The sequence below is a fragment of the Barbus barbus genome, assembly GCF_936440315.1.
Source record: "Barbus barbus genome assembly, chromosome: 41".
In the NCBI taxonomy this organism is placed as follows: domain Eukaryota; kingdom Metazoa; phylum Chordata; class Actinopteri; order Cypriniformes; family Cyprinidae; genus Barbus; species Barbus barbus.
In genome coordinates this window covers 27163901-27176395 of record NC_136719.1, presented here as the reverse complement: position 1 = coordinate 27176395, position 12495 = coordinate 27163901, and the positions used below count along the sequence as shown (strand labels likewise).

Here is a 12495-nt window from a genome sequence, read left to right as displayed (position 1 = left end):
ACACACACTCTCTCTCTCTCACACACACACACACACACACACACACGCACACGCACACGCACACACACTCTCTCTCTCTCTCACACACACACACACACACACGCACACGCACACGCACACACACTCTCTCTCTCTCACACACACACACACACACACACACACACACGCACACGCACACGCACACGCACACACACTCTCTCTCTCTCACACACACGTACACACACACACACACACACACACTCTCACACACACGTACACGTACACACACACACACAGTGAAGCTCCGGTGTGTCGCAGCATGTGACTGTCATGCGTCTCTACAGTATAATCATTATGATAAACACAGTTTAAAACACCGCAGATATTCTGTGAATAATATTCAGAAAACAGGAGCAAAACTCAAAAAATAAAACCGTGACATTTTTTGATTGACGGACTTGTCTGAGGTTTGAACACATTTGACCGTGTTTTGTATATTTATTAATTATATGTCATTAATTTAACCTTTTAATTTTAATATTCAATTAAAATATTAATTTTCAATTTATTTATTTTTTCTGTTTGTATACGGTCAACACGAACAAATATAGTTTTGTGTTTGTTTTGGACACATTGTGGTACTATCATGGTATTACACGTGAATTCATGTAAAACCAGACATTAATTCCGTTTGTTGAGTGTTTTGTGTGTTTGAGGTTCCGCCCCGGCGTCCGGTTCGCCGTCGTGACGTCACTCGCTGGACTCTCGGCTGCGCGAGGACGGGACGGGACGGGGCGGGGGGCGGCCAGCGGCGACCTTTTCTCTTTATTTTTTCCTTCTTTTCTCCCTAAAAACACCCTCATCATCCCCGAAACGCACCGAACGGGCTTCCCGCGGCCGGAGAGCACCGTCACCGGCGGGATTGCGGCGAAAGGACTCGCGGCCTCCGCGGGAAAGTTTCTGCCCGGCGCTCGTGACAGCGGCGGGAATCTCGCGCGGCTCCGGGATTTAACGAGACGGGGATTCGGCGTGGATAACGGAGAAATAACGTCAAATACTGTCGAAGTTTGTGTGTGAATATAAATAGAGTGAAAGCCCCGCCGGTAAACTCTGCAGCGACACACCGGAGATCAGCGGGAACGGACTCGGTGAAGGTGAGGCTCTCCCCTCAAATCTCGGAGAATATTATTATTATTATTATGTACTATTATATCAATTAAGAGTTAAAAAAACCTGATGATTTGAAATGGAACGGATTCTTGGATGTTTCGACAAAACAAAAGAAAATCTGAAGCAAAACTTTGCAGATGTGTCCTGTTCTGCTTTAATGTCTTATATAATCTGATTTAGTGCGAATGTGGAGGAAAAACAGCTCTGTTTTATTCAGATGTGGAATTATGCTGATATTTCTATGATGAGATGCTGCTTGTAATTAAATCAATGATATGTTTATAACAGTTCAGCAGATACTGACATAAACTGATCTAAATATCAGCGGTCGCTCTATATCTCCAGTAATAGGTCTATATCTCCAGTAATGGGTCTATATCTCCAGTAATAGGTCTATATCTCCAGTAATATGGCTATATCTCCAGTAATAGGTCTATATCTCCAGTAATAGGTCTATATCTCCAGTAATATGTCTATATCTCCAGTAATGGGTCTATATCTCCAGTAATGGGTCTATATCTCCAGTAATATGTCTATATCTCCAGTAATAGGTCTATATCTCCAGTAATATGTCTATATCTCCAGTAATAGGGCTATATCTCCAGTAATAGGTCTATGTCTCCAGTAATAGGTCTATATCTCCAGTAATATGGCTATATCTCCAGTAATAGGGCTATAGCTCCAGTAATAGGGCTATAGCTCCAGTAATAGGGCTATATCTCCAGTAATAGGTCTATATCTCCAGTAATAGGTCTATATCTCCAGTAATAGGTCTATATCTCCAGTAATATGGCTATATCTCCAGTAATATGGCTATATCTCCAGTAATAGGGCTATATCTCCAGTAATAGGGCTATAGCTCCAGTAATAGGTCTATATCTCCAGTAATATGGCTATATCTCCAGTAATAGGGCTATAGCTCCAGTAATAGGGCTATATCTCCAGTAATATGGCTATATCTCCAGTAATATGGCTATATCTCCAGTAATAGGGCTATAGCTCCAGTAATAGGGCTATATCTCCAGTAATATGGCTATATCTCCAGTAATAGGGCTATATCTCCAGTAATAGGGCTATATCTCCAGTAATAGGGCTATATCGCCAGTAATAGGGCTATATCGCCAGTAATAGGGCTATATCGCCAGTAATAGGGCTATATCTCCAGTAATAGGGCTATATCTCCAGTAATAGGGCTATATCTCCAGTAATAGGGCTATATCTCCAGTAATAGGTCTATATCTCCAGTAATATGTCTATATCTCCAGTAATAGGTCTATATCTCCAGTAACAGGTCTATATCTCCAGTAATAGGTCTATATCTCCAGTAATAGGGCTATATCTCCAGTAATAGGTCTATAGCTCCAGTAATATGTCTATATCTCCAGTAATAGGTCTATAGCTCCAGTAATATGGCTATATCTCCAGTAATAGGGCTATAGCTCCAGTAATAGGTCTATATCTCCAGTAATAGGTCTATATCTCCAGTAATAGGTCTATATCTCCAGTAATAGGGCTATATCTCCAGTAATAGGGCTATATCTCCAGTAATATGGCTATATCTCCAGTAATAGGTCTATATCTCCAGTAATAGGTCTATATCTCCAGTAATAGGTCTATATCTCCAGTAATATGGCTATATCTCCAGTAATATGGCTATATCTCCAGTAATAGGGCTATAGCTCCAGTAATAGGTCTATATCTCCAGTAATAGGTCTATATCTCCAGTAATAGGGCTATATCTCCAGTAATATGCCTATATCTCCAGTAATAGGTCTATATATCTCCAGTAATATGGCTATATCTCCAGTAATAGGTCTATATCTCCAGTAATAGGGCTATAGCTCCAGTAATAGGTCTATATCTCCAGTAATAGGGCTATATCTCCAGTAATAGGTCTATATCTCCAGTAATAGGGCTATATCTCCAGTAATAGGTCTACATCTCCAGTAATAGGTCTACATCTCCAGTAATAGGGCTACATCTCCAGTAATATGTCTACATCTCCAGTAATAGGGCTATATCTCCAGTAATAGGGCTATAGCTCCAGTAATAGGGCTATAGCTCCAGTAATAGGTCTATATCTCCAGTAATATGTCTATAGCTCCAGTAATAGGGCTATATCTCCAGTAATATGGCTATATCTCCAGTAATAGGGCTATATCTCCAGTAATAGGGCTATATCTCCAGTAATATGTCTATAGCTCCAGTAATAGGGCTATAGCTCCAGTAATAGGTCTATATCTCCAGTAATATGTCTATAGCTCCAGTAATAGGGCTATATCTCCAGTAATAGGGCTATATCTCCAGTAATATGTCTATAGCTCCAGTAATAGGGCTATATCTCCAGTAATATGGCTATATCTCCAGTAATAGGGCTATAGCTCCAGTAATAGGTCTATATCTCCAGTAATAGGGCTATATCTCCAGTAATATGGCTATATCTCCAGTAATAGGTCTATATCTCCAGTAATAGGTCTACATCTCCAGTAATATGTCTATATCTCCAGTAATAGGGCTATATCTCCAGTAATAGGTCTATATCTCCAGTAATAGGTCTATATCTCCAGTAATAGGTCTACATCTCCAGTAATATGTCTATATCTCCAGTAATAGGGCTATATCTCCAGTAATAGGTCTATAGCTCCAGTAATAGGTCTATAGCTCCAGTAATAGGTCTATATCTCCAGTAATAGGGCTATAGCTCCAGTAATAGGGCTATATCTCCAGTAATATGGCTATATCTCCAGTAATAGGGCTATATCTCCAGTAATAGGGCTATAGCTCCAGTAACAGGTCTATATCTCCAGTAATATGCCTATATCTCCAGTAATAGGGCTATAGCTCCAGTAACAGGTCTATATCTCCAGTAATATGCCTATATCTCCAGTAATAGGGCTATAGCTCCAGTAATAGGGCTATATCTCCAGTAATATGGCTATATCTCCAGTAATAGGGCTATATCTCCAGTAATAGGGCTATAGCTCCAGTAACAGGTCTATATCTCCAGTAATATGCCTATATCTCCAGTAATAGGGCTATAGCTCCAGTAATAGGTCTATATCTCCAGTAATATGGCTATATCTCCAGTAATAGGTCTATATCTCCAGTAATAGGTCTATATCTCCAGTAATATGTCTACATCTCCAGTAATAGGTCTACATCTCCAGTAATATGGCTATATCTCCAGTAATATGTCTATATCTCCAGTAATAGGTCTATATCTCCAGTAATAGGGCTATATCTCCAATAATATGTCTCAGTAAGATGAGATGTAAATGATCCAAACATATAATGCAATGCTGATTGAGAGATGAAGAAATAAACGCTCCTCAGAAGATGTGAGATGAAGATCATTCCTCCGCTGAGGAACAGAGAAAGTAAAGCTTCTGGAAACAAACGCTCCTGAAAAGATCCTGATGATCAGATTTGAGACGCACTGATTTATCTAGAAAATGATTGATGGAGAATCAAGTAAAGCTGAGCTGCTTCAGTCCAGTAAGAGTTCATCTGGAGATATGACTGCAGTTATTCTGACCTTTACTTGATCAAAATCAGAGAAGATTTGACTCTGAATCAGCTGCTGAACAATTACACTAAAAGAGCTTTTACTGGATAAAACCCTAAACTATCAACCAGAGACAGAAGATATGAGGATATTGAGTGACACAGGCTTAACACCAAAAATAGTTCCTTAGAAATTCATGAATCAAATATGATACAGTAGCTTTATAGAGTTAATGAGTTTTAATGATTAAAGTATTTGCTAATAAAGCCTCTCCTGCATTAAGTCATTCTGTTCAGTTCTGAGTAACAGAGACACAACATGTCTGGACAGACTACAGCTGTGTGTGTGTGTGTGTGTGTGTGTGACAGCTGGAGCAACTAAACAGCAAACACACATGACATTCCCCTCAGCCCTTTAAACACCCTCTGACTCTGTGTGTGTGTGTGTGTGTGTGTGAGAGAGTGAGTATAAGTGCGTGTGTGTGTGTATGATCTTAAGTGTGTGTGTGTGTGTGTGTGAGCTGATGCTTTGACTATTTCTCAGTGAATCTCTGTAGTGTCTGTAGAGTTGATGTGAGGGATTCATCAGGTCAAAGTCTCATTCATTCAGTCTATTGATCTGACAGTATAATCTTTAACTTCTGATGATCTTCTCATGTGATGCCAATGCCATCATTTCTGATCAACTGTGTTTGATTTTCACACAGTCAGGGTTTCTGTGGGTCTTAAAAATTTCAGAGCATAAAGTCTTTAGTTCATAAAGTCGTGGCATTAAATGTTGCACGAACTGTGAAACATGAATCTCTTTCTCAGTATTTGTCTTGTTTTCCAGTACAAATAACCAAACATCCTTAAATCAAGAGGCACTGGAGATGCAAATATTAAATTAACTAAAACTAAAAAACATTAAAACGTTAAAATTAAAATTAAAACATAAGAATAAAACTAATTCAAAATACCAATGAAATTATAATAGTGTATTAGTAATACTAAAATAACACCGATTTGTTGGTTTGCCCATTTTTAACACACATTTATTATATTAATGCAGTGAATCATAATTTATTTTTATCAGCCGAAGCCCTTTTGAGCTCAAATAGTTTCTTTAAGTCCACCTGAGATTTTAATTTAATATTTAATGAGTACTTCATCAACACATTCACATGTCCACAGTTCCCTAATTACTGTTAATAAAATAAACTAAATATTTACTATTATTTAGTAGTGTTTTGTTTTAATTTTACATTTCAATGATTTAATGATTAGCCTTTTTATCAGCTCAAGTTTGTGAATCCCTGTATTCATGTATATGAAGAGATGATGCATGTTTTACTGATTTTATGTATATATTATATCAGTCATATAGATATGGGCCATTCTACAGAATTGGTGCAAACTGCTGTCCCACAACCAAAAAACACAATTTAAGTATTCAAATCTTAGATGTTGTTAAGATTCTTCTGTTATCTATTGAAACCCACAATAATATGTACATTTAGTCATTTAGCAGACGCTTTTATCCAAAGCTACTTACAAATGAAAATAATATTAAATATTTACAACAAAAAGACGTGTATCATAACCTGATTTCTGGAATATATTAAAAGGCCTTTTACTCGCCAAAAAAGTGTGCATATTAAACAAGAGTAGGCTTTACAGCATTGGTCCCAAACTCAGTTCATTATCAATATTTAAAATATTAGTAAGCTTAATATATATATATATATATATATATATATATATATATATATATATATATATATATATATATATATATATATATATATATAAAATCACCATTTATTGGGTACTTTCATTTGGGAGGTGACTGTCCCAAACCCTAAATTTCAATTTATGAAAATATTGAAATAATTTTTTTTTTCATTGTTGTTTTTAAAAGTATCTTTTTGATTCTTTAAAAAAAAATGAATTAAAACAAAAGTAATTTGCTGCTCAAGAAACATGTATCATTATTATCAATAATAAAAAAATTATATTTTTGTAGAAACTGATACGCTATCATTCAAAAGTTTGGTTCAGTAGATTTAAAAAAAAAAATTAATAACTGTATTAATCAAGGCTGCATTAAACTGATCAAACGTGACAGTAAAGATATTTCTAATGTTACAGTAGATTTCTGTTTCAAATAAAAGCTGTTCTTCTGAACTTTCTGTTCATCTGTGAATCCTGAAAAATAAAATGTATCACAGTTTCCACAAAAATATTGTGCAGCACAACTGTGTTCAACATTGATAATAATCAGAAATGTTTGTTGATCAGTAAATCAGTATATTATTATGATTTCTGAAGATCATGTGACACTGAAGACTGGAGTAATGATGCTGAAAATACAGCTGCAGATCACAGAAATACATTACACTTTAACACATATTCACATAGAAAACAGCTGCTTTACATTAGAATAATATTTCCCTGTTTTTACTGTAGTTTTGATCAAATAAATGCAGCCTTGATGATCAGAAGAGACTTCTCACTAGTCTTCCATTCTCAGCAGCCGTTGTTTCAGGGTTTCTGGGAGTTTGATGTGATTGACAGAGGAACGTTGAGCTCTGATTGGTCCGGAGGGACTTCCTGTTGTGTGTCTGATCCTGATTGGCTGTTGTTTTGTGTTTCAGGATGGCTGCCTCAGTGAAGGTAGCGGTGAGAGTTCGGCCCTTTAACTCCCGCGAAACCAGCCGAGATGCTAAATGTGTCATACAGATGCAGGGAAACACCACCTGTGAGTGCAAACACACACACACACACACACACACACACACACAGACAGACACACACAGACAAACAGACAGACACACTCACACACTCACACACACACACACAGACAGACACACCCACACACACAGACAGACACACCCACACACACACTCACACACACGCACGCACGCACACACACACACACACACACAGACAAACAGACAGACACACTCACACACACACACACACACACACGCACTCACACACTCACACACAGACAGAAACACACACACACACACACACATTTTGGACATAAAAAAGATCTACAAAGTTAAAAATCTCAAAAGTCCACTCCAAAGGCAGAAATGTAATTTTTTTTTAAATTGCCTTTTCAAGAACTACAACAAACTCATTTGGACTACAGCGTTGTTTTCGGGGTTTTGTGATGTCACAAAGTGGCCCATTAGAATATCATTCAAATAAATCCCACCTATGGAAATTTGAATATCAAAACTGACTGCCACAAATAGATTTTCCAAAAGGCTTTAAGTTTGTTGAATAAACATGAGCACTGCACGATTCAAAATAGTGCGGGTGTTTTATATCTCTGTATTTCTGAAGGAAACCGACTGTCTTCAGAAAATTATGGATGTCATTTTCATTTAATCTTGGCTGTAATATTACTGATAAAGCAGTGTTTGTGAGCGGAGCTCTGTTTTGTGTGCAGAGTTACCGGAGAAACCTCGCTCTCTGCTGCTCCAACAGCGCCTCCTGCTGGCAGAGAATTAATCTGCATATATATGCCGTCACAAATAGTGTAAATCTGTGGGACTATGATATAAATAAATTCAACTGTATAACAGTTTCACTGCAATTCATGTTTTAATGTTAGAATTAAAGAACAATAAACATAATGCATATTATCTGTACATAGTCAATGCAGTTATTTTTAAGCTGTTGTTGACATCCCATCTAAAACACAATTTAGCCATAAAAACAACAACTATAACTTTACCACTTTAATATGTCTTGTAATTTCCGTGCGTACAAAGGCTCTGCACAATCCTCTTGTTCAATATTCTCGGGGTCTGAATAGATATGGCAATATTGATGAACTTGCTGTTCTGGCAAGGGGCGGGGCAATACTGAAACGTCGTCTAAGCTGTTGGCCAATCACAACGCACTGGGACAGCTAACCAATCACAACGCACTGGGACAGCTAACCAATCACAACGCACTGGGACAGCTAACCAATCACAACGCACTGGGACAGCTAACCAATCACAACGCACTGGGACAGCTAACCAATCACAACGCACTGGGACAGCTAACCAATCACAACACATTTAGTTTTTCGGAAGGCTTTCATCAAACCCGGAGCTAATCGAGTCGTTTGTGTCAGGCTGGGGAGAGAGGTATTGTAATAATGTAATTATAATAATAAAATTAAAATAATAAAATTATAGTAATAATATGATCTAAGTAATAATTATATATTATAGTTAAATATAGATATTGATAAATAACCACACATTTTTTGGCCAAATTATACAGTCTGACAAGCACAGCACAGCTGGAGTTTTTTTTTAAGCATTTTTAATCCACTGTCACGATTTTTATTAGAAATATCAGTGTCTGCAATGTCTTTGAATTAGTAGGGGTGTGCAATATTGTCAAAAAAATTATATCTTGATATTTTCTGGGATTTTATCGATAAGGATATTTTTCTGAGTGTGTTATTGTGCTGGTATCTTAAGGACTGCCGTGGACAGCTGACTCCTGAAGTTTTGATATTCTTCATATTCTGTGTGCTGCTCAGTTCATACTGATAGAAATTAATCTTTAGTTTAAATTGTTTAAATTTATTAGTTTGAAAAGTTTAAATAGATTTTTCCCTTTAAATAAAGCCATTTTTCTAAAAGTGTCCATTATCTTTTGAGTCAGATTCTTACGTTGAATCAGTCAATTAGAATAATAAGACATTTGGGCTGTTACCAGGCAAATTAAATCAGTATTAATAATTCATCTTTGCACTGCAGAGGAAACACAGAAGCTGCGTCTGAAGAGGTGTTTAGATGTGTTTACTCACTGTTTAATGCAGGACATGAATACATTTAACCTGCAGTTACACATGCAGACATAATGTGTGATATATTAAATATAAAGCGTTGAATACTGATATTTGAAATTATATAAATAATAAAAAGATACTTTAAATGCGAAATTAAAACCTCCAGCAGGTGGCAGCAAGTCTCTGTTAATAAGTGATTCATTGTGATAGAACCGAATCATTTAAACGGTTGATTCATTCAGCGAGTCACTGAACATCTCACTCTGTTGTGTTTGTCATCTCACAGGCATCTGGAACCCCAAGCAGCCCAAAGAAACAGCCAAGAACTTCAGCTTTGATTATTCGTACTGGTCTCACAGCACGGTAAGATCCTGCTCTGCCGTTTACTGCTGCTGTCTGCGCTCCTGTGGCTCTGAGCTCACTGACGTGTGTGTGTGTGTGTGTGTGTGTGTGTGCAGGAGGACGACCCAGCGTTCACGTCCCAGCGGCAGGTGTATCTGGACATCGGGGAGGAGATGCTGCTTCATGCCTTTGAGGGCTACAACGTCTGTATATTCGCTTACGGTCAGACCGGAGCTGGAAAATCCTACACCATGATGGGAAAACAGGAGCCTGGACAACAAGGCATCATTCCACAGGTATGTATTAGAGCTGCGCCGATAAATCGATGCAGAATCAATTCGTGGATGGATTCTGAGATCTTCCGAATGCATCACGATTCTCTCTGGAATGGATTCTGAGCTTATATTTTAACAGCAGATGGTGCTCTACTCTAGGGTTTGTCCACACACTCAAATGCTGATGAAGAAGAGCGCTGAAGAGCACTTGTGTGTTCAGATGAGTGTGTAATCTCACCTCGGCTCAGAATGCTTTTATGACGCCAGATTGATGTAAACACAGCCCACTGTGAACACTCTTGTGATTCACTTAAACCTTTTAGAATTTTATGAATGATTATTTTAGGTTCAAGTGTGTGTAAGGATTTGGAAACAATCAGAGTACAAGCTGTTTCTGAAGCATGCAGCACCACCTGCTGTTCAAAACAAACCTCAGAATCCACTCCAGAGAGAATCGCCATGCATTCGGAAAATCTCAGAATCATTTCTCGATTCACGATGCATCGATTTATTTTCCCAGCCCTAGAATCTAAACATACACACGCACACACACAAACACACACACACACACACACACACACACACACAGTAAGTTCAGTGAGTGTGGCAGATGTATGGAGTGTTGTTTTGCTGTGCATCTGTGAGTGTGTCTGATTAAGGTGTGACCTGTGTCTCTGCAGATGTGTGAAGATCTGTTCAAGCGCACCAGTGAGAACACCGATCCTGACCTGTCCTGCTCCGTAGAGGTGCTGCTACACATTCCTCACATCACTCACACACTCACGCATACAGACAAACACACACACACACACACATACACACTCATGACTGGCTTTAATCACTGAGGCCGATATCATAATGAGCAGGAGGACTGGTGGCTGAAATAATATATGATATCACACTGTTTCATTTAAAGATCATAAACAACACATTGTGAAATAAAATGTATATTTATTTTACATAAAATGTATTCAATTAAAAATATTTTGAAACTGAATCAGTGAGAAAATATTTTGAACTTTATTAAAAAATACTAAATCTTATGATAATATTTGTCACATTTAAATAAATAGTTGAAATCATGACTAGAAGGAAGTAAACACTGTAACCATATTAAAATAAACTTAAAATTAAAATGCTAAAAAAAACATTCAATAGCTGTTGTTTTTAACTGAAGAACAAAGTTCCTGAGACTTCTGACGTCACAAAATGAATCAAGTCCCATTTATTTATATAGCACTTTTCACACATACATAGTTTCAAAGCAGCTTTTTACAGAAAATCATGATGTTAATGTTTATAATAGCTTAATATCTTCTTGCCTTATAGTTGCATTTAGCAGATTAGAGCTGGGTGATAATATAGTTTTTTTAAATGTATATTATATTCTAATGTTCCCGTTTTCTGACAATAAAAAAAATTTAAAACGGGCAGCTTTGTCATAATTATTTAAATATTGAAAATAGTCCACATCAAGGAGCCGTCCAATTAAAAAGGTTGAGGAGCACAGTTGTAGATTAAGGTCGTGTGTGTGTGTGTGTGTGTGTGTGTGTTCAGGTGTCCTATATGGAGATCTACTGCGAGCGAGTGCGGGATCTGCTCAACCCCAAGAGCAAAGGAGCGCTGCGGGTGCGAGAGCATCCCATCATGGGGCCGTATGTCGAGGACCTGTCCAAACTCGCCGTCACGTCCTACCATGACATCAGTGACCTCATGGACGCAGGGAACAAGGCCCGGTACAAACCACACCAGTGTTTAACTCTTTCCCCGCCAGTGCTTTTGAAAAAAGTTGCCAGCGTTTCTGCTGATTTTCACTCAAATTTCATGGCCCCCAGAATATTTTTTGTATGAATATCTGAACATGCAATACATCAAAATAAAGATCGGACCCTCTATTTTCAAACAAAACAATCAGTTTAATTCTAGCATCAAGCATTGTTTTTTATCAACACTTGAATGTAGGTAGGTTCCATAAAAACAACATTTTGAGCAAAAAGCTGAGAAAATCGCATTTTTATCAAATACTACATCTGGATCATATTCAGTAATATTATCAAAGCGAAGATAGATGTCTTCCATCAGTATCTCAAAGCTTCACAGGCCTTTAACATTTTCTGGAGCCACATTTCACTTTGAAACATTAGACAGCTTTCATTTACAGTTGCATGCGAAAGTTTGGGAACCCCTTACAGAATTTTTACAGAAATGTTATTTTTATTTAGTGCTGTCCTGAGTAAGATATTTTCCATAAAAGATGTTAACATATAGTCCACAAGACAAAAAAAATAGCTGAAATTATTAAAATAACCACATTCAAAAGTTTGGGAACCCTTGTTTCTTTCTACTGTGTGTGGTTACCTGGATGATTCTCAGTTGAACTGTTCAGAACAAACAAGGGACTCATGAACAACCATCACAAAACAAAAAAACAGTCGTGGA

At 37.6% G+C, this 12495-nt stretch overlaps 1 protein-coding gene across 1 annotated transcript in view; it reads left to right on the top strand.

Moving 5' to 3' along the window:
• The first annotated feature begins 723 nt into the window (after window positions 1-723).
• The window catches only part of LOC306860999 (kinesin-like protein KIF1C), a 32365-nt gene continuing 20593 nt past the window's right edge, over window positions 724-12495 (top strand). Inside the window, exons 1-6 of the mRNA XM_079403044.1 lie at window positions 724-1133; window positions 7290-7393; window positions 9726-9802; window positions 9898-10077; window positions 10737-10802; window positions 11614-11792. Coding sequence (XP_079259170.1) covers window positions 7291-7393; window positions 9726-9802; window positions 9898-10077; window positions 10737-10802; window positions 11614-11792 — 605 coding nt within the window. The 5' untranslated portion in view covers window positions 724-1133; window position 7290. The remainder of the gene's footprint in view (window positions 1134-7289; window positions 7394-9725; window positions 9803-9897; window positions 10078-10736; window positions 10803-11613; window positions 11793-12495) is intronic.